The sequence below is a fragment of the Notolabrus celidotus genome, chromosome 5 (assembly GCF_009762535.1).
Source record: "Notolabrus celidotus isolate fNotCel1 chromosome 5, fNotCel1.pri, whole genome shotgun sequence".
Classification (NCBI taxonomy): Eukaryota; Metazoa; Chordata; class Actinopteri; order Labriformes; family Labridae; genus Notolabrus; species Notolabrus celidotus.
In genome coordinates, this window is record NC_048276.1 from 6,866,797 (window position 1) to 6,893,765 (window position 26,969).

The following is a 26,969-nucleotide window of genomic DNA, read 5'->3' on the forward strand; positions in this document are numbered from 1 at the left end:
AATGTAGATGTATTGTAGGGTCCGTCCGGTCACTGTCGGCCGTGATCACGCCAACCAACAAAACAACAATCAAAGTTTGAATGAATGAAGAGCTTCTCCTCTTGTCTCTCCTCTCTCCGGCTCACACACTCTACACCTCTCCTGATGCCTTCACTAACTGTCAACACTGTAGGAATTAAGAACATCTTCACTGAACACGTTTAACAAACAGTAGAGCTGTTACAGTATTATATGTGTTATAACTTTTCTCCTGATATCGTGTCACCAGTACAACTGGATAATGCTAGAATGACAGTTGTGAGTGCTAACAGCAGCCATGTTTGTTTGTGTTTTTAACTTTCACATGATAATGTTTTGGTGAGGACCGGTTTTGAATCAGTCGGGGGGGGGGGGGGGGGGTCGTCGTTTTGGAGGAGCTCTGAGGGGTTAGACGAAGTCATGAGGAAATGCTACATTCAAATTCATGCTAGTTTTCTGAGACTACCAACCCCAGCTTTAAGTTGTGTGGACATTTGGCTCCAAACCAAAAATATTAACCTCATAGTGTAGCTAGAAAGAAAGGAAGGGAAGTAGTAATTTAAGCAGGGATCAAACACTGAGGATCATGTCTTTAAAAAAAAAAGCAGATGATCGACTGATATTAGAATTGCAAGAAATCCTGCACACTGTCCAACTTACACATAAAACATTTTAATGGCAACATTTTGATACTGGATCTTCATCAGGAAGAACATCTTAAAAAGGGTGCGTCTACCAGTCAGCGAAAAAAGAGATTACTTTTTAACTAATTGTAAGAATAAAAATTAAAAAAGAAAAGCAGTCAAGCAAAAAAAAAGCAAATTAAACACTTTGAATAAATGAAAACAGAAGTTTATCAATAAATGAAAAGTATTAAGTAGGAACTTAATAACTTATCACCCAACCTAGTGAATTAACAGGATCCAAAAAACCTTACCCCCACTATTTTTTCATCTTATTTATTCAAAAATTGCAAAAACGACTGATATTGACATCCATACAACCATCAGCGTATAATGAATACAACACTCCTTTAACCCTCATGTCAGTCAATTAAAGACACTATAAACAAAATGAAAGTGTATGTTAAATGTATCTAAAATATATTCTTCATTATGGTAAACAAATCGCACACGGATGCTTGAATTATAAATGATGTGCAGCATTATTTGTTGTTTGTTTAACAGTGACACAGATGGGCTGCCGTGACAACAGCTGTTGAATGCTCTGCTCTTTTTTTTTCTTTTTCTTTTTTTGATGAAAAGGTCAGACTCCTCAAACACAGCAGACACTGCTGTCACAATGTTTCAGCTTAAATGTAACATATACAAGGCAACACACACACACACACACACACACACACACACACAAACACACACACACACAAACACTCACTGTGTGTACCTGTGTGTATAAGGTTACACAAGTGTACTGAGCTGTGCAGGCACACATGTGTTACTCTCTGGGTAATACTGCTCTGACCTCTACTGACGTTTCAGAACAAGTCGTTCTTCACAGAGCAGCAGCGGTGGCGTCGCAGTGATCTGGACATCTGTCTCTCACATCTGCTCATGTCACTGACACACACAGACGGCTGGACACATGTCAGCACTTGATGTTCATATAGGGTTGTATCTCCGATCAGCATTTTTTCTCTGCTGCTCCACAAGTCATCAAAGACTAGACGCGGTGAGAAGTAGAAATAACTAAAAGGAGACTGAGATGAGGGGAATCAGAAAACAAAATGTAATATCCACTTCAGAGAAATAATGCAGGTGATTCCTGCTCCAACCTCCACCCTCTCTTTCTCTACTGCGGTTTCCCCTTATTGTGGGAAATGTATCACAGGTGCGGTGCGTGTTCGCTTGTAAGCAGGAGTATCATCGATTTTCTGTCGCCTTTAGAGGATAACGAAAGAATACAACGCTGTGCAGCACGTGACTGGATGCTGCATGTGTGTGTGCGCGCCGTGTCATCCGGATTGGTTCGAGGAAGAGATAAATAAAAATGTGGGCACCTCTGTGACAATCATACTACAAAACAATAAAAACCACAAGACCACACACGTACAGCAGCAGCAGCAGCAGAGAGAGAGGGACCTGAGCAGGGTTTTAAGCATCTGTGTGGAGTGTTTATGGGTAATCTTTGTGTTAAGGATTTTCAAAGTGGGAACAAATGGTCCCCCGAGTTTGGATTTGGGTTTGTTGAGAGATTTCATTATGAAGATAACAGAGAGGTAAATTCAAGGTTAAGGGTAAGGGCATGCAGTTTGGGAATGAATGAAGTCTGTGAGGAGAGCTGGCTTACAAAACATTTTATGAATGTTTGAGACTGAGAGATTTGTGTCTGCATTGTAATGTGTCTGCACTGAACCATGCCTATTGTTGTCCTTGTAAACTGAGAGCAATGAGTTTTCATTTAAGATGTGTTAGATAACAGGAGCTCTGCTGTATAAATTCAATTAAAGCCGCAAGCAGCAATGAACGGGCCCTCGCACACTTGCAGCCACCGCCTCATGTGAGCCAGCGCCTGATATGAGCCAATGCCTGATGTTTTGATGAGATTTCGGGCATTTTAAAGCCCCAAAAAATCAATTTCCTGTTTATGGCGAGACATGCGTGTTTGATCATTCCTGTTGAGTTTCGGATGTGGGTGTGAGAGGCTTTTTTGTGCGTCTGGATGTCATGAATAAGCATATTCATTTTCACACATGTAGCTAAAAATAAAGTCTACGGGGAGGGGTTTTTGAAAATTCTAGGGGGCGCTACTGAGCAAATTTACCAAAATATCTTACATTTTTTAACAGGCAAGATAAGTGTGTTGGATTTGGTGGGATTTGGGGCATTTTAAAGCCCCCAAAAAATCAATTTCCTGTTTATGGTGAGATATGTGTGTTTGCTGCAACGCCTGAAAGTCTGCCACGCCCACAATTTTTGGATTTAGCGACATTTTTCGAATAACTTTGAATCGTCAATGTATTTACTACAAAATGTGCGTGGTTTGGCATGGGACCAAATGAATATCAACACGTCGCCAGGCTTGATGAGTGTGTCAAGTTTGGTGAGTTTTTCGGGCATGTTGAAGGCTCCAAAAAGGGCCTTGTCGGTCCTCGGGCCCTAATTAATGCTGCTCGTCTTTTCTCTCCCTCTCCTCTCCTCTCCTCTCCTCTCAGGTTATGGTGGGGTGGAGTTACTCTTGGTGCTCTGTGGCCTGGATCTCTCTCTGCCGTGCCCTCGCCACTGCATCTGCTACACTTCACCTAGCACCGTCTCCTGCCAGGCCCACAACTTCCATGCCGTGCCCGAGGGCATCCCGGCCCAGAGCGAGCGCGTCTTCCTGCAGAACAACAAGATCCAGCGGCTTCTTCGCGGCCACTTCTCGCCGACCACCACCATGTTGTGGCTTTACTCCAACAACATCTCCTACATCCAACCGTCCACCTTCCACGGCTTCGACCGCCTGGAGGAGCTGGACCTTGGGGACAACAAGCACCTGAAAGCCATCGCTTCGGACACCTTTGTGGGTCTGGGTCGGCTGCACGCGCTGCACCTGTACCACTGTGGTCTGATCAGCCTGCCTCCGGGGATCTTCGCCGGGCTTCATAATCTTCAGTATCTCTACCTACAGGTACATGGATAACAGCCACCTTTTATCTCTACTGTATACCGCAGCTGCAGCCACAATCGCATTATAGTGTAATCTGTCCATCAGCCTGGCTCAGCACTTGCTGCCTATGAATTGGACACAGATCAAATGCTAGCTGTTATCCTAAGTGCAGGGAAAATACTACAAAGCAGGCTTGGGTATCGCTCCTGTGGTTCACAGCAGAAGATAAACAGGACAGGGACTGAAATCTATGAATTTCATGTCTAAATAATTTAAAATAAGAGCTTCTACATTTAAAAAAACCCATATTTATATCAGCGATGGGAAAAATCAATGATATGAATAATCCTGACAGTGAGTGAGTCGGGTTAAGGTTAGAGCTTGATGTGTGAGAGCATTTTTGTGTCATCTATGAACATGTGGTTCAACAGCTTGTCAAATGTACAGACAACAAAAGAGAGTCGTGACTAGATTACACAATCTTTGGCCGTGGGCCACCTTTCTATTTCAGGCTGCTTGAATTCAAAAGTATTACTCAAAGGGCAAAGAAAATTACGCATGACCATCCACAAGCTGTATTTAAATAAATTAATCTACTAACTTATCTACATTTTTTTTGTGTATTCCAGGAAAGTATTATTTAGATGTATTGAGATTTTTAAAAGTCAGTTAAAGACCCATCTATTGGGGCGCTGGTGGCCTAGGGGTCTAAGTGCCCCGCATACAGAGGCTACAGTCCTCGTCGCAGGGTTCGCCGGTTTGATTCCTGGCCGGTCGACCATTTCCTGCATGTTCTCCCCCGCTCTCCACTCCCCACATTTCCTGTCTCTCTTCAGCTGTCCTAAAAAATAAAAAGCAAAAAGGCCAAAAATATAACTTAAAAAAAAAAAAGACCCATCTATTTAGTCTGGCTTTTTTTAACACATCATTTTCACGTCATTTTCCATTTACTTTAATTTTCTATTTATTTGTTTATTTTGAACTCTTCAATTTTTATTATCTTATTACTTCTATATTGCTATTTTCGTGCTTTTATTTACCTTATTTACTTAATTTTTAAATATTTCCCTTTGTTGTTTATTCATGTAAATTTTATCCAATTAAAATCTGCTTTTTAGTCTCTACTTCTATTTCCATTCCTGCTTTATGTTTCATTTATAAATATTAGATTTGTATTATTTCTTAAACCAATGTAAAGCACTTTGAATTGCATTTGATTTGTATGAAATGCGCTCTATAAATGAAGCTTGATTGATTGATTGAAGATTGAATTGATACTGATAGTGATCCTTATACAGCTCAGTGGCACAGATACTTCAATTAAGCTTTTTTTGTGACTTCTTTTAATAATAATAATAATAATAATAATAATACATTTTATTTATAAAAGCGCTTTAAAAGATTCTCCAAGCGCTTTACAGGAAAATACAATTATACAATAGGAAGCAAAAGGAAAACAGTGCAAAAAAGCAAAGAAAAGCAAGGCAGCAAAATAAAACAAAACAAGAAAAAAAAATCAATCAATTCTAGTTTAAAAGCCTTTCTAAATAGGTGTGTTTTGAGTCCGGATTTGAATTTGGTGAGTGAGGGAGAGAGTCTGAGGTGTTGGGGGAGAGAGTTCCAGAGGGTGGGGGCAGCGACAGAGAAGGCCCTGTCCCCCCAGGTTCGGTGCTTGGGTTTGGTGAGAGGGGTGAGGAGGTTGGCGTTGGTGGAGCGGAGGTTGCGGGAGGGATTATATGGCTGCAGAAGGTCGGTGAGGTAGGAGGGAGCTAGGTTATGGAGGGCTTTATAGGTGATGAGTATGATCTTGTACTGTATTCTGAAGGGGATGGGAAGCCAATGGAGGTTCTGGAGGACTGGGGTGATGTGGTCTCTGGAGCGGGAATGAGTGAGGAGGCGTGCAGCTGAGTTTTGTATGTATTGTAATTTGTTGAGGAGGGTGTTGGGTGTACCGTAGAGGATGCTATTGCAGTAATCGAGTCTTGAGGTGATGAAGGCGTGGATGAGAGTTTCAGCTGCAGTGAAGGAAAGGGAGGGGCGGAGACGGGCGATGTTTTTGAGGTGGAAGAAAGACGTTTTTGAAATATTGTTAATGTGTTGTTGAAAGTTAAGTGACTGATCAAAAATGATACCAAGGTTACGGATGTGGGTGGATGCTGAAACAGTGGATTTATCAATAGTGAGTGAGAAGTCTGGGCAGGTGGAAGTGAGGGATTTTGGGCCTATGATGAGAATTTCGGATTTATTACAATTGAGTTTGAGAAAGTTTGTTTGCATCCAGGAGTTTATTTCAGTGAGGCTGTTTGTGAGGGTTTTGACTGACTTTGTTTGTAGAATAATTTAGGTATGTAAATTTAAAGAGCTAATAACAGAGACTAACTAATTCCTGGGTCAACTACTACAGGAAGTCAAATTCAATGACCAATGAAATGCTAAATAACTGCATCTGAAATTAACTAATTGACTGTGAAAGTGCAGACTGGTGATATGTGATAGGTATAAGGCGGTGTGACATCAGACAGCATGTCTCCGGTCTGCAGGCTGCTGATGCTCTCTGCTCCATTTATGACTATCATTGAAGTTGGCTTTACCACTCTTACTCCAGACAGTCACCACATTACATGATGTTACAGCCAGCTCTGCTGCCCTAAACTGTAATTGAGTCTTTTGGTGAGAACTGTGTGAAAAGCTGGAAGGAGTCGATCTGTGGTGCTGCAGGAGTTTATGACTGTATTTGAGAAGTTATTTCTCTGACTCTGTGAAATTCAAGTTACAGATGAAAAAGAAGGTGTTAAATGAGTTTCTCAATTGTTAGAGGCTCATGCACACAGATAAGCCTTGACATTATGACCACTGACAGGTGAAGGGAATATCATTGATTCTCGTTTCAATGGTACGTGGCAGTGGGTGGGAGGAATTAGGCAGCAAGTAAACATTTTGTCCTCAAAGTTGATTTAAAAAAATGGACAAGTGTAAGGATGTTAGTGACTTGGACATGGACCATATTATGATGGCAAGACGACACCTCTACAACTGCAGCTCTTCTGGGGTGTTGCCAGTCTGCAGTGGTCAGTATCTACCAAAAGTGGTCCAAAGAAGGTAAAAGATCCTGGGTGACCAAGTTGCACTGATGCTCTTGGGAAGTGAAGGCTGGCCCAGAGTGGTCTGATCCAAGAGAAGAACTCGAGCTATGTTTGTAGGGGGCTGTGCAGCTGCAGACCAGTCAGGGTGCCCATGCTGACCCTTGAGCACCGCTGAAAGTGCCTACACGAGTATGTGGGCTTCAGAAAAGTACTTCAGAGCAATGGAAAAAGGTCTTGGGAAACACAACAGTGCCAACTTGGTCTCAAAATTCCCACTATGTTAATTTAACCCAGCATATGTGGGATGAGTTGGGCAAACAAGTACAGACCAAGGAGGCCCCACCTTGCAATGCCCAGGAGTAAAGGATCTGCTGCTGATGTCTGGGTGCCAGATACCACAGAGTGCATGTCTTTTTAGGATCAGGGCTGTTACCTGATACCCTTAGCTGATGGGAGGGGAGGCTACACGAAATTAGGCAGGTGGTCAAAATGCTATGGCAATCAAACTGGTTACTACTATAGCAGTTAAGCAGGCCTCTTCAGATTGACAGGAAGTTGTATTTTGAGGTGTTTAATGGAGTTGCTGGAAATGCTTCCATTGTATGCAAGTACCTTTTTCAATCATTGCATCTAGCTCCATTTATAATCATTGAAAAAAAAGTAAGCAAACAGTTTTCAATGATTTGAACAGAGTTAAAACATGCTGGTACAAAATGTTTGACTGTCTGACGAGTGCAACTTTGTCATCAGAAGTAGAAGGTCAACAATTGTCAGCAATGTTTGAGTGAATTAAATGTCACAAATCATTTAGCATAGTGAATGAAAATCACTCGTTGTTTAATGCTATGCAGTTATTGTCAACTTCTGTTTTGACCTTTCGTGTTTCTCTTCATCCTTGCAGGACAACCAGTTAGAGTTCCTGGAAGACGATCTTTTCATAGACCTGCTCAACCTTAGTCATCTCTTCCTGCACGGCAATCGATTATGGAGCCTTCGCCAGAACACTTTCCGTGGTCTGGGTGTCTTAGACCGCCTGCTTCTCCACCAGAACCGAATCCAGTGGGTGGACCGCCAGGCCTTCCATGACCTGCGCCGCCTCACCACCCTGTACTTGTTTAATAACTCCCTGACTGAGCTATCTGGCGCCAGCTTGACTCTGCTGCCAGCACTGGAGTATCTTCGGCTTAACGACAACCCCTGGGAGTGTGACTGTAAGGCGCTGTCTCTCTGGGATTGGCTGAGAAGGTTCAGGGGTTCCACGTCCTCTCTGATGTGCGTTACACCGCCGGAGCTGGTGGGAAAGGACCTGAAATCAGTGAAGAAAGAGGAGCTGCCAAGTTGCTTGTCAAGCGAGGGTCACGGTCGTGGGGGTCCAGGTAGGGAGATGGAGCACGGGGAGTCTTTGAACCACCTGAATCGCCACAGAAACCATCACAACCACCATCAGCGGCCATACTTGCCTCACGGGGACCAGTACAGCCTGCCTTCACCCTCGCCCCTGCCAAGGCCACCGAAGGGAGGCCGCAGAAACTGTACCCGCAGGGGCCGCAAGGCAAAAGGCGGGGCAAATGAGACGCAGGTGCAGCGGGTGGAGGGCGAGAAAGACTATACTCCAGACGGAGGTAAATACGGCATGTCTGGAAATGGAAGAAGGAAGAACAAGTGCATCCCCAGAACTTCTGTCCGCCCACCAAGTGGGGTGCAGAGAGCAAATAATAACGCAGGGTCCCGCATTGCAGATTCTACTTTGTGTTTACAGTCAGCTCTGCTGCTGTCACTCATCTCTGTGATCCTACGCTGAGACAGGGATTGGACGCTCGTGCTGGTGAAGCAGCCAGTGGGTTCACCCTGCTGAACCATCCTGCCTCGGCTCTTTCAATGAGGCACGTGTGCATAACTGAGTGCGTACATGACTGTGTACAAAGAACATTATTAAATATCTACTGTCGGAGTCTCCCTGTGGTATTATGGCAGGAGTCTTTACGAGTCACAATAAAAGTACGGCAGTCAGGGAAATCAATTTAGCCCATTTCTTTGATGATGTCACCAAGGGAAACACAGGAAAAAAACAAACTTTACACCCGTCTCTGAGGCATTAAGTGCTTCACAAATTTATGTACTTATAAAAACTGTACAGCCACATAAATAAGGAGCCAATGATTCATTCAAATCATAGCGACAAGGATGCACAATAGGAATCATAACAGTTCGAGGCTCTGTCTCCATGTTTAGCCCTCTTCACACAACAATGCTCTCTCAGCGCACCCTCCATCTGTCACTCATGCTGAGAGGGCGGCACTGTCATTCCTATCTGTCACACTAATCTCTCAGCAGCACCTTAAGATCCAGAACACCGCAGACACAAGTGGCAGTAACATGAGTCATCATTTGGCAGTGATAACTAAGTCACGAGATATCTACAAAGTTTATTTCAACATGTCTTAAAGCAAGGTGGACCCACTTTAATGCACAACTCTATCTTTGTAATCTAGACTCTTAGAGCTGTGACAGATCCATAGAACTGACTCTCTCATTGTCCTTGCCTTTGCATTCCATTAACTTAAAAAGCCATTCAGAGCTGACCTGTCATCATAAAGAGCCAACTGATCACAGTCAGTGTAAAAGAGTGAGAGTGAATGATTTCTGTGTTACTGTTTCGTATGAGTGTGTGCCCACTCGAAATGAACACTTAAGCCATGCGGGTAGAACGACACTAGACAGCAAGAGTGCCTAACAGGAGCCAATGAGCCAAAGGGGGAAAAACAAGGGGACCGCTTCATCCACTCTTTCGACCTCACTGGTTTCAAAACAAAGGCCACGACGAGCCTGAAGGGCAAAGGGAAAGCTGAGGCCTGAGCGATGAACTCCAAAATGCTACATGCACTTTTCTTTGTTTTGCTGTGGAGGTTAATGAGACACAAATATATCCTTCAAGAACAGATGATTTAATCCAAAAAGTCGCCAAGAGGGTTTTGAATGCCGCGGGGAGGAAAGGCCCGAAACAATGAGCACCATCAATATAACACCTGCAATTGTCTAATCAGGGGCTGAGCTGGATAACAAAAGCAGTTCAGAGTCTCTGATTATCATCACAGGGCAAAGGAAATAACAACCTGCCACTGAATTCCTTCCTTTGTCCTCTTCGGTGTATTTAGAGAGCGCCCAAACAGATGGACCGGGCAATCTCTGAGCGCCTGATTGGAGAGTTGGATTTTAATGCTGCTACGTCTGAGAAAATCCCCCATCTGATACTTGGGATTCTTCGTCAGGACATATCAAGGACTTAAGGACTCTGGGACACAGGATCCCCCTTTGAACTGGAGTGGTTCAAGCACACACATCCCTAACAATGCCCGATCACTTTCACACAGCGGATCCTGTCCCACTGCAAATAACCCTGGTCAAGTCCAGGGCTTCCACCTTCAACCTGGACTACTTCAGAATCACTCAAAGTATCAAGTGCTCAGTTAGATAGATAGAAACCTGTAGATTCACACGGGCAATCCAGGTACCTTAACTTACAAGTGATGCTAAAAGTCTCTTCATGTCTTACAGCATTACAATTACATGATCTCTGTTTTGAAAGGGGTTGCCCTCGTATGCAAAGGATGACTTTGTGAAAAGCTAAATTTAAGGGAAGCTGAAAGAAAGCACAAAAAAGATTTGTTTGGTTTGTTGGCAATCTTAAAAACGTGTGGTTTGGATGGGAATCCAAAGCAGGGGCCACTTTTGTACCCTGCATGTGAGTGTTTCCCGCTGAGCCGCGCCTTTTCGTGTCTAAATGTTGGGGAAGAACAGTCGCTGGTGTCGTTCTCCTGACATGTAGGATTAGAGACCCCTACTGGTGAACTTGTTTGTGCTGCTGTGAACCCAGAGGTGATGTAAATTGTGTCTGTTTATTCCTGTGAGGATGACTTTTTTGTATTAAAAAAAAAAAAAGAATGATATAAAAAAAAAAAGAGAAATGTTCTATTGTGTCTCAGTCGTTCCCTAAAAAATAAACAGGGAGCTTGAGGCTGGAACTTAATTTTTTATTTAATATGATCATTATCTTTTTTTCAGTTCCGACTTTTTTTGGTTTTGCTGACTCATTCAAGATAAACCGTACACTGCACTGCCCCCCTCCTGCACCCCCTCTATTCTTTTCTATGCTCCTATTCATCCCGCCTTTTCCTCCCTCTTCCTCCCCTTCTTCTCCATCCTCTCCTCTCTCCTTATTCTTTTCCTCTCCTCTCTTCATTTGTGCAACCCAAATGTTTTGTATGTGGTTATCAAACAATGCCAGACTCAAAAGCTGTTTATAAATAACATTAAACAGAAAGTGTCCTCAAACGGCTGAGGTGGTCTGTTTGTTTGCCTCCTTTTTTTTTTGTTGCTGCACATTCACATCTGTCTTTGCATGCGTGTGCGTGAACGTGGCTAATAGACAGACCTCAAAAAGGAGCCCCAAGGCTGCGTGATAAAGTAATGAAAAGAAAAAGAAAAAAAATGTTTAAAAAGTAAAAAATGGTAATGGAATAAGGACGTATATTCATCTACTGCTGGGAGAGAAACACACCCACATTAAACCAGGGTATATTTTGGCCTCCTTCATGTCCTAGTTTAACTCCTGCACTCAGCAGCCTAATATGAAATATGCATCAGAATGACTGTGAGCGCACCCACACACACAAAAACCCACAAATACACACACCTGTCCAGCTGTATTAGCGGTGAGAGTGAGAGGGAGGTGTCTTGTGTCAGGTCAAGGTGAGGTCAAACAGAGCGCTCGCCTGTGCCATGTCTGCTTTGATTGTTTGCCCAGTGTTCACGTTAATGCATGTGAACACCGGGCAGCACTGAAGTGTGCCATGCCTCCGTGCGTTTGTGTGTTTGTGTGCTTCACATGTGGTGTGTGTGTGTGTGTCCGGTTTACCATGGATGCCCATTGTCATGGCAGATCCGGCCTGACAGCCGGCCAGGGCAGGAGAAGAGGTGTGCCTCTGAGAGACAGTATCACTGCTCTGTTTGTAAAACTGAGCTGACAATGGGGAGAGAGGGAGAGAAAGAGACAGAACGAGAGAAAGAGAGAGAGAATGAGTAAAGCGCAGGGATTTAACGGCGGAGGGTTAGGGGATATCTACAAAAGAAATCCATGAAGTAGTTATCAGTACCAAAACAGACCAGCAGCCAGGGGATAGGAAGTGAGCATAACACGGGTAGCCAATCACAGCAGGCGTCCAATACGAAGCCTTGGCTGCGGTTTACATGTGTCCGTCCATGTAGTGACACATGTTGTGATGAAGAGCCCAGTTGAAATTGGAGCATGGAGATTTTGTCACTATGACTCAGAGGAGAAAATTAAATATGAAGCAGTTTTTAAAACTGAAGCCCAGAGGCAAAGGGAAAATGTAGTAGTGTTGTTAAGACACCAGCCTTTTAAACTTAGACTCAATGCTAATGAAAACACAGACCGACAATTCACCTCCTGTTTAAAGTAAAGACGTTGCCTAAAAAAATATGCATATACCCAAAAAGCCCTAACCCTAACTATTACTTATTCAACATAATTCATAATCAAGAAGAGGCAGAAGAGTCAGCTGTATGCTGCATTTTCAAATTCTGTTATTCTGCATACTTTATAACTTAAATCATTGTGCAGCACTGTGGAGCTCCCTGTCAACAGTCCAGATGTGGGACCAAGCTGCAACCTGCAGTCTTAAAATATGAAGCCCATGCAGAAGTGCCAAAAACTGCAGTTCATTGAGCGTCCACTTGGGGCTGGCTGCAGAAACACCGGAAACCACATACACACCCATTCAAAGAAGACGACCTTTGCAGCAATAATAAACATTTTTACAGCTTGGTTCAAAAAACGGTTTAGGTCTGAATAGCTAATTCTTCATAACTTATTATTTTTAAAGATATTAAGATTATGAGTTTTGCAAATAAGGGCATGGCTAACTTGATTGAGAAGGCGGGCACCCTGTAGCTGTTAACGAAAAGGCTGAAGGCCCATCTCTTTACCTCACACTAGCTCAGACAAAGTTAGGTTGTGTTCAGCATTTCCAATATGGCACCCGCTGATGACTGGCTTCAAAACAGCGCTCCAGGAACAGATGAGTGACGTCACAGATACTACGTCCATTTTTTATACAGTCTATGGGGGGAACAATAAAACATATAGTATCCAGTTGATATCACTGTCTCACTTCAATTCTTTGTCAGTCTACAACAGATATAAACATTACTTGTTCACTGTTATGAAAAGCAAAAAGGCCTTATTGTCAGTATTTTCTGACCTGTGAATTAGAACAGTTTACGTTGTGTCTGGGCTTTGTGAGAGCTCCAGGTGTGACTGAGAGACGAGCAAAATGTACATGCATCATTCAGGATGAAGCATACGTACAAACAAGCAAAGAAAGGAACACACTAAGCAAGTTTGAAACAACAAGAAACACTAAATCTGTGACCAATCCTTCAGAAAGGTCCTGCTGCCTTTCTGGTAGAGGTCGGTTTTACTCCCCAGGCCTGCAGATTTGAAGATCTAGTGGATGATTTTTATTTATCATGGATAAGTGTTAGCGCTAGTTAGCATAGCCACATAGCTACATGTTCGTAGCTGTGTACCAAGACACACGTCGACATACTGATAAATAAAACAAGAAACACTAAATCTGTGACCAATCCTTCAGAAAGGTCCTGCTACAGGCGCCTCTCCATCAGGATCAGATTCTGGATCAGATTCAGAGGGTTGAAGTAACATGATCTGTGAGCAGCCGTGTATATTCAGCCAACATGTAAACATTAGATCAACGTGCTGGAGAGCCGAGGCACATCCACTTCCTGAGGGGGCGTGGTCAGAGGGAAAACAGAGTGTTCTGAGGAGGACTGAAGAAGAGGGCTTTTCAGGCAGACCAAAATCTGATTTCAAAGTGTTTTTTTTGAGCATAAACTTCAAAGACATGTTTTGGGGACCTCTTAGATCAATATATATTGATGAAAAAATCATGATATGTCACCTTTAAGAATATGTTTAAATATGTTGCAGAATACGATCAAACATACTGCATATAGTATCATTTTAAAGGTATTAAAAAGTAAAGAGGAATAAAAGGTTGGCAACCTGAAATATATGCATCATCTATACTGCTTATCCCAATCTGTGTCAAGAGGGTCCAAAAATTGGCTTCCAATTATGGTAGTCATTGGTTAAGGCAGGGTACCCAGGACCCTGGACCCATATAGGGACAAACAACCATTAACGCACACATTCACACCTACAGGCAATTCAGAGGAAGCCAGGGGAACCACAAATAAAGGTTCCTTCCTGGCCAGGGAATTGAACCAGGGACCTTAAATAAATATATTGTATTAGTTGAGAAACAAAAAAGAATAAAAATACCAGTTAAGTTCAGAACCAAAAGCCAAATCTAGGTAGAGCAAAGCATAGAGGAAAGGAAGCATCAAAACTGAAGAGAAAGCAGCATTAAAGATACAAAAGTGAAGAGAGTCATGAAGCCAGCCAGGGTCTCATTAAAGAAGAAACAGGATGAAGGAATGAAGTGATAAAGGGTGAAGGATGGCAGAAAGTTGGTAAATGGTAAAGGGGAGGAAGATGAATTGAATGAAATAAGTTCGGAAGAAAAATGCAGGAAAGTGGAAGCCATGAGGAAAGCTAAGATAAGTGAGGAGGTGAGGCAGGATGAAGGCTACAAAGGATGGGAACTGATGATGAATCCAGAGAAGAGGGATCACAGGGATGTATAGAAAAGAAGGAGAGATGAAGATGCTGTTGAGGATGATCTGTGCGAGTAGTTAAGGAAGGAAAGGGATTAAGGATGAAAACAAGGTAGTCAGGAAAGAGCTAAGAAAAAGAGGTATGGACGGAGACACAGAGAGAGAAATCATCCATCGAGACTCATGTATACAGGCTTCATGATCAAACAGAAGAACAGCTCATCCACTAGTTCAGTCCCTAAGCTGAGGATCTGAAATAGCCGCATGTGAATATTTATATATGCCTGTGTTCCCTTCCAAAGGCAAAGAGGCCAAGCAAAATTGATTTCTCTGTGCGAATCCCTGAAGAGTTGAGACTCAGCAAAAGAAAAACTGAAGAGAGCAAAGAAGGAAGATTTAAAAAAAAAAAAAGGAGTGAAGCACAGTGAGAGAGAACAGTGGTAGATTTTGTGAAACAAGCGGAAAAAACGCAGAAATGAGAGACGCCGTCAGAGAAATGCAAATGTTTCAGACAAACCGATGCGTACATTGTTCGTCACCACGGGACCCGAGCGGTATATTCCCACACTGTGATTGGATTTTCGTTCCTATCACCGGCCGAGCACATTGCATCTATCACACCCCAGCTCACATGCTTTACACTAGCCAACTCCCTGTAAGCACCATTTAATACCGGCCGTCTTTTCTCTGCCATAACTCCATCAGGCTCCATTACACTCATTACAGGCGGATATCTGATTCTAATTAGGAAGAAGGTCAGAGTATGGAACCGCAATGGAGCCGGCGAGGATGTGAAGCCACAAGCCTATTCTCTGCTAGAACTGTCTTGAGTTGCTGGAAAATTGCAATTTCAGTCCGTTTCAAGTCAAAACTTTCACCACGCTTTTCTCATTTATTGACAGCCTCCTTTGTTTCACCTTAGAATAAACCCCACCATGCTGCGAGGTTCCTTTAGTCCTTGTGTCTACACATAATTGTCACTTGACACGTCCAAATATCACAGTTCTAAAAGGGTAACAAAAGTTCATGTGCATAAGAACAAAAAGAGAAACAGTTGGAGGCATTTTTAGCCTTTGAGTGGCAGACGCTTACACCAGGAAATCTAGAAAGCGACTTTCCAACATGCAGTTTATGTCTTCATCATCTGCTGCGCATGCATCCCAAATCAAGTGTGTCAGTGTGTTTTCATCAGTTTTGGGAGTCTTGCTGCAGCTTTATTAAATCTTTCATCATCCTGGATTAATGCTTTAAATAAGTGAAGCCTCTGTATCTGCACTGTGCCCTCGCAGAAACAATATTTGTGTTTCTAACTACACTTTTAATGAGCCGTTCCCTCAACCACACAATCTTGAAAGAGATGTCAAATTTAATTCAAACACAGTCGAAGGGAAGTGACAGTTTTCAGGCATTATTGTCAGCATGCTGGTTCTAATCTGGGAGCTGAATAGCATGACAAACTGTGAAGTAACAGGGACAGAACTCAGAAAGTAATGAGAGTTGTCTGGTTTATATTTTGGATAAAACATACCTTAAAAATAGTCTACAACTAAAAGCTTGTCGTGTAGAGTTACACTGTGCCTGGAAATCATACTCAAAAGAACAGATGTGTACAAGCTGCTAACATTTCAAACAAATATTAATGCATATATCATACTGTGCACACATTACAGTTCTAATTCACTAAAGCATTCCTGTGGATTTCAGAGAAAGTACTTATCATAAAGTCTTAACAGGTTTTAGTACTTCAATCTGGGATTTGGACACAAAACCAACTCAAGTCCAGATTTCAGGACTTGTGACCTAACTTCGACTCCAGCACTGATACCTTGGACTTGGACTGCCATCGACTTGAGGATTGATAGCTTTCGATCTCGGCTAATGTTTTTGTACGAGGCCCAAATAATAAATTCTGTTTCAAGCAAGACCCAGCACATTTTCTCCTGCATGCACACTCCTTCCTGGCAGGATTCATATGAGACGGCAATAACTGAGCATATTACTTTTAAGGTTTTATGTCAACATGTCTGATATGTTGGCAAACCATCAAAGGGAAGACAGGGACATCCTCAAACTTATAAAGACATCCATCCAGGATCCAGTCAGCTAAGTGAGAAGCAGAACTTACTTGAATGTTCCTGTTATAAAGCTCCTAACTAATGGCAATGGTCCAAGATGTTTGGTCAGTTAAACTCTGATATATAGTATGGTGGTTTGTGGGTATTTTTGGTCACCTGCAGTGGTCCCACCACAGCAGAATCCATGAAGGCACCTCCCTAGTAAGAGAGTTGCTGTGCACATTTACACTCAACATACTGTGCTGTAACTTCGGTGATAATTAAGATCTCAAGACCAAGCAGCAACCTTCGGTCTTAAAATATGAAGCCCATGCAGAAGTGCTAAAAACTGTAGTTCATCGAGTGTCTGCTTGAGGCTGGCTGCAGAAACACCGGAAACCACATACACACCCATTCAAAAAAGATAATCTTTGATGCAATAATAAACATGTTTACAGCCTGGTTCAAAAATGGCTTCGGTCTGAAGAGCTAATTTCTCTATTGGCACACACTGTATTATTTATTCATAATGGGACAATTCAGAAGATATTAAGATTACAAGTTTGGCCCATTTGAGGACATGACTGACTTGACTGACAGGTGGGGTTGAGTTCAACATTTCCAATATGGCTGCCGCCGCTGACTGGCTTCAAAACAGCACTTAAGGAACAGATGGGTGACGTCACGGATACTACGTTGATTATTTATACAGTCTATGCTCCAGACATGCCAACAGGGTCAGTGAGGATCTAACCCTAACACAAGAAGTGTGTTTCCTACACATACAAAGGCCCCACACAGTCAGTGGAGGCTCTTACATTAAAGCAGTCCTCCTCCATCTCTAGTGGCTCTGACTCAACTCGGACTTAAACACAGAGGACTCTAGATTCAACTCAGACTCAGGGTTTGGTGGCTTGACCACAACACCAGGTGGTAATGACATCAACCTGTAGGTAAGATGGAATTGGTAACCATTCCTTGACTGTAATATCACCACCAAATGCCTCTACTACTTATTTGTCCCTTTTATCAAATATGTCTACATACATGTGTAATATCCCACAAAATAGTTCATTGTCATGTTTCAGGAGAACCCACTCTCCTGCTTCCAAAACTGGCCGAGTAATCTCCCTTCCTGTCTCCATGTCATCTGGGATGTCAAGTTCTCCTGGACCAAAGTGTCCAGAGGCAAAATCACACTTTGAAGGGGGACACTTTTCAGGTGTTAATGTGTGAATGTGGATGTGTTCTGTCAATCCCAGCTAAAACAATTACGACCCACGGCACCTTCTGGAAGAAAAAAATTAAACCTAGGGCAGCGTTTGAAAATAACCTCGTACAACCGAAGAGTGTTAATAACACATTACCATCAACCCCACCTTTGGCTGAAGCCTTCATTTGACAGCCTTAATATTTGCATACATTGTTAAATAAAATATGTATTATATAACAGTTTCCTTTAAGACACAGAACACTAAGTGAGTCTCATCATCCTTCTATAAGTGGTCTACATAATTTCTTGCCAGAAGCCAGATCTGCACAGCCTCTTTGCACTGTCTGCACTCAGATGATTGCACTGGCATGAGCATCAGTGCAGCTCCCTGCAGATCCTTCTGTTTGGAGAGTTTCATGGTCATGCCTCAGATGTGGCTCCCTCAGGTAGTGTTGGTTGAGGAGCGCTTCTTACTGTCACAGGGATAACAAGTTCCTGTGCCAGGTCCTCTAGCCACTCTTTGTAGCCACTCTGTGCTGTACTTGGCTGAGTGGTTTCTTTCCTTGCAGCAGTGTAATGTCTATATTTTAGCGTCCGTCAGCTGAGAAGAAAAAGTTCTGCATCCCTCATGTATTTAACGCAGGATCTAATCACATCCGACCATCTGATCCAACAAATCCCCACCTTTGATAGTTTTATATTTATTTTAGAAAAAGGCACGCTGGCACTACAACCCTCGTTTTAGTGCAGCTCTTGCTTCCTTCCCTTTACTGAGCCTTTCTCAGTGAGATCAGAGTAAGTGGACAGCACCAGGGTGGACACGATGTCCTGCCAAACACACAATGGGAGGTCACCCTTTTGAGCAAATCTGAGTCATGTTTACCCAATGAAACCTGCTTACTCAGCATTTTGTGTGTGTTTTGAACCCCTCTCCTTTCAGTGCTGCAGAGATCCAGTCCAGGGTTCTAAATGTCCTCAAAGTGCTCCACCTGAATCCCAAAGTTTTCAATTACAATACAAAGATGTGGGGTTGATGCAAATGACTCCACCCTACACCCTTCATGATGGTAAATGGACTTGTACTTAAATAGCACTTTTCTAGTCTGTCTGACTACTCAAAGCGCTTTTACTCACTACTTGTCGCAATCACCCATTCATACCCATTCACTCACTGGTGGTAGAGGTGGCTATTTAGTGAGGGACCATCAGTATTAGCTAATCTCATTCGTACACATCCACACACCGCTGAACAACAGCAGGAGTAATTTGGGGTTCAGTGTCTTGCTCAAGGACACTTTGGCATGTGACCACAGGAGCTTGGATCGAACCACCAACCTTCCGATTGATAGGCGACCGACTCTACCCACAGCCGCCCCCGATATAATGATGATATGATGGTGTGTTCCATTTACTTTGGAAGTGGCATGTAAGAGCAAGGAATGATGTCACACCCGAGCTGACCGCATTCCAGTTACCAAATGAAAACAAAATTGGAAAGTTGTTTAGCCATTAGCTCCTATTGTTGTTAGCATCATTGGCTAAAACCAGGCAATATCAACATACTATGTGATTGTTTGGGAGTGAAAGCAGCACAATGACATCTCCACAGAAAGACTTTTTACAATGCTACAGATGCGATGGATTTAATTACTCAAAACTAACCTTGCAGAAATCCGGGAATTTTCAAAGTTGGAAACTTTCCATGGTAATTCATGGGAATAAACCAGGAATTTACTAAATTGAAGGTTGGCTCTTAATAGGGAACTTAAATATAGTTGGGGAAAATATAATTTAGCATAATCCAGACTAAAACAACCAGATTTCCTGCAAGTACAGTTGAATATCTATGCTATTCCTCAATCACATGTACAAAGCACACTGCTTACTGCAGGGCTATTGAGACCACGCCCCCTACATGCACTGTGCATTCCTCCATCACATGCACACATGATTTCTTTTTGGGATGGATGTCTGCTTATAACAAAACAAATATGTATGCTTGGCTATGATACTTTTCCATTAAATTACCCTCAATTCCCAGTTAATTCCCATTAATTCCCCTGGACATCTACCAGAAATGTTCCACCCCTTTGCAACCCTACTCAAAACAAGTCTAAGTTACAATGTTACAATGTTACAATGTCATTTAGCAGACGCTTTTATCCAAAGCGACGTACATATGAGAACAAGAACAACACAAGCAAAGATCTAAACAAGAGGAAACAAGATCAGTAAGAGTAACAAAGTGCTTCAAGTCAATTTGGGTGCAGGTACTGCCAAGCAGTGTAAAGGCAATGCACAAAAGTAAGTAAGGAATTATTATTTTATTTTTTTATTTTTTTCAAAATAAGGAACATCTACAATGAAGCAACCAACCAATTTAAGACCTTCCATTATCATCATCAACAATTAACATCACCACAATAATGACCAAAGTACCAAGTGCTGGGTCACTCCAGATCTGAACACAGATTCCTAGAGTAGAGCAGGACAGTGAGAGTCAACTGTAGCTGGAAGACATGATCTGCCCCTGGGGACAACAGTGGAGAACAGTCTAGCTAAGTGCATAGTGCTTCCTAAAGAGCTGGGTCTTTAGCTGTCTTTTGAAAGTAGAGAGGGACTCTGCAGATCGAATGGAGTTGGCCAATTTATCCCACCATTTAGGGACAACAGAAGAGAAGAGTCCAGCTAGTGATTTTGAGGCCTTGTGTGCTGGAAGCACTAGGCGCTTTTCAGAGGCTGAGCGTAGCGGGCGAGAAGGGCTGTAGACCTGGATGAGGGGTTCCAGGTAAACTTGAGCGGTTTTGGTGACTGCTTTGTAAGTCATCATTAGAGTTTTGTATCTGATGCAAGCTGCAACTGGAAGCCAGTGTAGTGAGATGAGCAGGGGAGTGACATGAGCTGTCTTAGGCTGGTTGAAGTTGATGATAAACACTGTTAAAGGTACAGCTTTTTTTAGAAGCAGGCTTCATGGACTTTGAGCTCTGGGTTACTAAAGTTCCTCCAAGTTTCCGAGAACTCCAAAGTCTCACCATAGCATCTTTTTCAATCTGGTTGGCTGCTGTGGACGATCCAGACTCCAGCTGCTACAACTACTATCAGTCTCACCACTATCATCTCTCTCCCTCTTTCTTCATCTCCTCTATCCCTCTTCCCAACCCAAACTCTGTCTAACATGAGTCTGGCCCTGTTGGAGGTTTCTGCCTGTTAAAGGAAGTTTGTCCTTGCCACTGTAACTTGCTAAATGCTGCAAAGTGCTCTGCTCATGGTGGATTAAGATGAGATCAGACTGAGTCCTGTCTGTAAGATGGGACTAAATCTTATCCTGTCTTGATGTTGGGTCTTTGTTAATTATAGAACATAGAGTACGGTCTCTGTCCTGGATTGGTGCTTGATTTTTAAATAAGTCTCGAGTCTGAGAAGTTCAAAACTTTGAGGATTGTGAAATAGAGATTTAGAGAACCCCTCCTCCCTCAGGATGATATTTCCTTAATTACCCAGTGCTAGGCTACAAATCTTATACTTGCAATCCCTTCATGCCCTATAAACGTGACCATCACTGAAACACATGCTTGTTTATCATCCCTCAGGGAGGATGCTTCTGTGAACTCAAGCTAGTGAAGCTTCTTTTTTCATCAAACCTAGATTTTTTGCTTCTGGCCCACACATTTTTGTCTTTTCACAGGCCAGTCCAAATTGGCGTAAGTTCAGAGAATTCAGCCTTGGAAAGATTTTTCCTGTAGGCCTTAGATGGATATCTTTATCTTTTTGCCACAGTGTGCGAGAGCTTTCTTAAGTAATGTCCTCTACTTTTTTGCAGCTCTTCTCTGTATTAGTTGAAATCTCATTCAGTAAAAGAAGCACCCAACAAAAGTGTGCATGATAACCATCTCTGGTTATTATTGGCTGATGTCCACCTCTCTTTGTTGTCTCCTGGACCACTTCGTCTTTCATGCAGACAGTTACCTCTTCATCTCTGCCATCATCATCTCAAGTCTTTTCAGCTCTCTCTTTATGTTGTTCATATCTTTGACCCACTCGAGAAACTTCTTCTGTGTGTTGTGAAGCATTGACCTCGTTTTTGGAAGGTTTTCTTTCTTCTGTCGTCTTCTTGGATGATTCCTTTGGTGTGGATGTCAGCACTGGTCCTCTTATCTGTACTGATGTCTCCCTTTCCTTAGACGTCGACTTGACGGCTTGTACATTTACTTGCTAAGGTGAGACTGGCAGTTCTATTTTGAGGGTTTGTCTTATAGATTTGAGGTAACTTGTTTATCTACTCCTTGAATATGTTGACCCTGATGTTTTGAGCTGTTTCTGAATTATATCATTCAAATCATTTGAGTTTTTATATTGCTTCTTTTTCAGATCATGACTTTTCTTGACTTTAGAATCCTGCCTTCATGTTCTTTGAGAGCGAGAAATGGAAAGCAAACACAACATTAAAAACATATCCTTGAGCATTGTAGAAACCTTGCTGTTACTGATATATTATCCTACAGACTGAGTGTGAAAACTTGTGCTCATGCATACAGACCTCCAACACAGCCAGGTATCACCTTTCTCTGGATACCCTATAAAGGTAGAGCCTGCCTATAGATTATATATCTGCCAATTACTCAGACTGTTAGCTCCAGCCTCCCCCTCACACTCCCTCTGGACTCTTCCTGCTGTTCCCAGTTGGTGGTAACTTTTTCTATAATTGTTCCTAGCCCATTCTTTAGTATGGATGTACTTGTTGCTTCCTGAAATGAAACAGGCATACGGCAAAAAAAAAAACACAATTACTGCAAAACATTTAAATTCATTATTTGTATTTGCTGCTGGAGCTTGGTAAGATTGGTGCTGCTGAAGATGAAGAACTTGAGGATTTTTGTTGCTTGTAATAGAGATAATAATAATTATTCCTTCTGTCATCAGACTTCTAAATGCTGTTAGCAGTTTTTAACAGCTTGTAGCAGATTGTGCATGTGAAGTTGTGTATTTATAAGGTGGTTCTAAGTATTTAAAGGTGACATATTACGCTTTTTTCATCAATATATATTGGTCTAAGAGGTCCCCAAAACATGTCTTTAAAGTTTATGCTCAAAAAAACACTTTGAAATCAGATTTTGGCATGCCTGAAGAACCCTCTTCTTCAGTCCTCCTCAGAACACTCTGTTTTCTCTTTGACCACGCCCCCTCAGGAAGTGGATGTGCCTCGGCTCTCCAGCACGTTGATCTAATGTTTACATGTTGGCTGAATATGCACGGCTGCTCAGAGATCACGTTACTTCAACCCTCTGAGTCTGATCCAGAATCTGATCCTGATGGAGAGGCGCCTGCAGCAGGACCTTTCGGAAGCATTGGTCACAGATTTAGTGTTTCTTGTTGTTTTATTTGTCAGTATGTCGACGTGTGTCTTGGTACACAGCTACAGCTATGAACATGTAGCTATGCTAATTAGCGCTAGCACTTATCCATGACAAATAAAAATCATCCACTAGATCTTCAAATCTGCAGACGTGGGGAGTAAAACCGACCTCTACCAGAAAGGCAGCGGGACCTTTTATGAAGGATTGGTCACAGATTTAGTGTTTCTTGTTGTTTTATTTGTCAGTATGTAGACGTGTGTCTTGGTACACAGCTACAGCTACGAACATGTAGCTATGTGGCTATGCTAACTAGCGCTAGCACTTATCCATGATAAATAAAAATCATCCACTAGATCTTCAAATCTGCAGACGTGGGGAGTAAAACCGACCTTTGTGTTTATTAAGACAGCCTACAACTAGCATGCCTCCCTCCTAAGCTCCTTGTTAGCACACATTTGTGCAGGTAATGAAAAACGGAGAAGTTGAGTTGTATTTTATACAGTCTATGGGCTGAACAAGCTCTGAGCTCTGACTCCGTGACAGACTGGCTATTGTTGTGACATAACAAAAACACTGAAGTCTGAAACGGCTCGTTTCAGCACACATTTACAGAAAGGTGAAGAAATCAGAACAGGGGCAGAATGGATTTTTTTCATTCTCGGGGGGTTTGTAGACATGCCAGGGAAACATATTTCAGGTAGAGAACCATTAAAAAGTCAATTTTGCATGATATGTCACCTTTAAGAAGCAGTATTATTCCTCGCTACTTTTTGTTTTGTTTTTTAAAGTTATTTTAGTCTATTTTAATTTTAAATTGTTCTTTCACTCTTTATGACAACCCCGTCTTGCACTGTTGTTGTTACTGACATGTTGACTGTTGAGTGTTGTTTGTCTGTTTGTTAGTGTTTGTGTTGTTTATCGACAAGCTGGTACACTGCAAACCAAATTGCCCTCTGGGATTAATAAAGTTCTCTGAATCTGAAACCTTCAAGCTGTAGCAACTCTCTTACACAAGAATGAAGAGCATCAACAAAGAGTAAAACTAATTTAAAATTTAACATTTCCTTAAATGTGGAAAACTACCTGTTTAAGAGACTACAGTCTATGTTGTCATGTTTGAGGAAAACAAAGAGATCTTACCTGCAGTCATTTTAGAGATGCAGGTAATTGCATTGCTTGGTTCAAATTTAAAAAGGGAAATGAATAAAACAAACATTCCTGTGTTGAAATACTTAAAAGTAGATCACATAACTTTTAATCAGAATCAGAATCAGAATCAGAATCAGCTTTATTCGCCAAGTATGCTTGAACACACAAGGAATTTGACTTTGGTAAACTGTGCTCTCTTCGTACAAGGCATAAGAATAGGAATAAGAATAAGAACTACAATAAAAAATAAAATGAAAATATAATAACAATAACCTTAGCTATAAATACAAAGAAACAACAAATAGGCATGACTAATATGTACAGGCTAAAATAATATGATAAAGTGCAGTGGTGAGTTGCAGAGGTAGTTTTACATTATAAAATAGAAGTTAAATAATACAAAAAATAGAAATATGGAATTCTGCTTGAGAATTGTTGCATTGTATATCTACATGTATATTTACAGAGAGTATTTATCTGACAGGTATGACACTGTTATGGTTTAGTGTTCATCAGAGTGACAGCCTGGGGGAAGAAACTGTTCTTATGGCGGGTTGTTTTGGCGCACAGTGATCTGTAGCGCCTGCCGGAGGGGGAGGAGTTGTTAATACAATTTGATTGTATTATGTACTGTTACTTTCTATTATGTAAAATCCTCACCGCAATCATATTTTGATTATAGAAAGATAAAACTGTGGTTGGAAATGATTCACATGAAAGTGAACGCCTTTTTGTTTCAATGAAAGCGGCTACATGAAACCATAACTGGTTAGTGCCTCCATTACAGCCACGTTCTCCAAGGCTGAAACTAAACCTTGACTGAGAGTCAATAGAGTCATTTTATTATTCTAAAATGATGCCGGCCTTTATGAGGATATGCATCATAGGCAGATAGGTTGCAGATGGAAACCAATATATCATTTTGTGGTCGCACTTGTGATTGCACGTTCACAGGTAGCCCCTCCTAACCTGCCCACCCAAACAAGCCTGTGATGCAATAATCAGCTCTTGTCTGTGGATGACAGCAGATAAAGATGTTTAAATAGTCATTCAAGGGGTGCTGCTAGCCCAGTGGAGTAAACGTGCGTCCCATAAACAGAGGCTATAGCCCCGGTCGCAGAGATCGTAAGTTTGATTCCAGCCTTGACCATTAACTGCATGTCTTCCCCAACTCTCTACTCCCCGTATTTCCTCTATCTCTTCAGCTCTCCTATCCATTAAAGGCAAAATACAACTTTAATAGTCACTATAGGTTCAGTTCTCACTGAATCTGTGTGGTTTGAAGTTTAGTTTCTCTGCACCGGCCACTGAAAACATCCAATATCCTGATGTGGCTGTTTCATAATAAAAGCATTCAAATAACATGATAGGTGAGGACTCTTATTGTGAAGAATTTGCAGCAAATAAGACGTGTTCATCATCCTGAAGATACATTCTTCTGTGTTTTCAATAACGCAGTAAAGAGTTGCAATATTTGCGGTTGCAACCACAGCCTGCTTCTTTTAACCATCGCCAACTTAAGACACGCAAGTCGTCAGTTAAAACACACCTACAAGCAGGTAGAGCCGTTACAAGGGAGGTATTAATCCCTCCATTATTAATCCTTCCATTACCCAAAGAGAGTTGTGCAAGCTAAAGGCTGATTTATACTTCTGCATTGAATCAACGGCTTACCCTACGCCGGGGGTCCGCGTGGCTCCCGTACCTCCGCCATGGCCTACGCACGTAGCTGACGTGCACCTCCTCCAAAATGTAACTCCCCGTAGAGCCGACGCGGACCGCAAGCTCTGTGATTGGTCCGCTCGGCGGCTTTGTCTTTCCCGCATTTACAACACTTTCGGGATCCGGGACATCGGCCGCACATCGGCCGTGTATTTCATCTCCTCCTCTCTATTCTTCATGTAATCATGTCTGTATGATAAACAGCAACATGTATCAGCTGTAGATGAACATAACACGCTCTGAAACTCTGCGGAAAAGTAAACAGAGATCGTAGCGGGACCGGAAGCAGGCGGCCGGCTATCAGAGAGACCGCACTGCCCTCAGGCGTTTCGGCGGAGAATTGCTGCACGACACGGACACATCGACGCACAAGTATGTGGTGCTCATGTCTGCGTCAGCCCCTGCTACGTAGGGGAGACGCAGAAGTATAAATCAGCCTTAACACACCCGCTCAATGCTGCTGTTATCAGCTGACATCAAACCTGGAGAGGAAAGAAGGCAAGTTTACCTAATGACTGATCCACTATTCTCTTCCACTGTAAACATTAACATCAGCTATGGCATGAGGAGGAGGCGGAGCTCTCTGATCAGCAAGCATCTAGGTCCGATTGGCTCTGCTCTGGTGTGTCATACTCTGTCTCTTCCCTATATCATCGATATCGCAATATGACAGTCATTTATCATGTCAAATGTATACCAGTGTTATCGTGGACAGTATGATATGACATGACTAATCAATATCAATTTTAAAAATGATCCCCAAGGAGCCATTGGCCTGGCAGTCCAAGTGAACGCCCCAATTACAGAGGCTACAGTCCTCATTGCAGCGGTCGCAGGTTTGACTCCCGGTCTCTACCATTTGCTGCATCCACATTTTCTGTCTCTCTCCACCTGTTCTTTCCAGTAAAGGCAAAAATGCCCCAAAACATATCTTTAAGAAAAGACAGATCCCCATCCCTTGTGTGCAAGACATAGAATTTTTTATTTATCCCACAGACCGGCCTCAAGAGGTTATGCATGATTGTTGTTTACCCCAACAATAAAATGGTAC

The 26,969-nt window shown here is 42.4% G+C and overlaps 1 protein-coding gene across 1 annotated transcript; it reads left to right on the forward strand.

Annotated features, from left to right (window-relative positions):
• Window positions 1–3,023: 3,023 nt before the first annotated feature.
• LOC117812672 (reticulon-4 receptor-like 1) lies at window positions 3,024–11,039 on the forward strand. Its single transcript, XM_034683579.1, has 3 exons — window positions 3,024–3,078; window positions 3,191–3,645; window positions 7,609–11,039. The coding sequence occupies exons 1-3, from the start codon at window positions 3,024–3,026 to the stop codon at window positions 8,506–8,508; spliced, it is 1,410 nt and encodes a 469-aa protein (XP_034539470.1). The 3' UTR covers window positions 8,509–11,039.
• Window positions 11,040–26,969: the final 15,930 nt, after the last annotated feature.

Bases quoted from the DNA above. Each gene is read 5' to 3' on its own strand.
- LOC117812672 (XM_034683579.1), top strand. From the start codon at position 3,024: ATGGGACCAAATGAATATCAACACGTCGCCAGGCTTGATGAGTGTGTC. The intron at 3,079-3,190 runs GTGAGTTTTTCG...CTCTCCTCTCAG, and splicing joins TGATGAGTGTGTCAAGTTTG to GTTATGGTGGGGTGGAGTTA. The intron at 3,646-7,608 runs GTACATGGATAA...TCATCCTTGCAG, and splicing joins TTCAGTATCTCTACCTACAG to GACAACCAGTTAGAGTTCCT.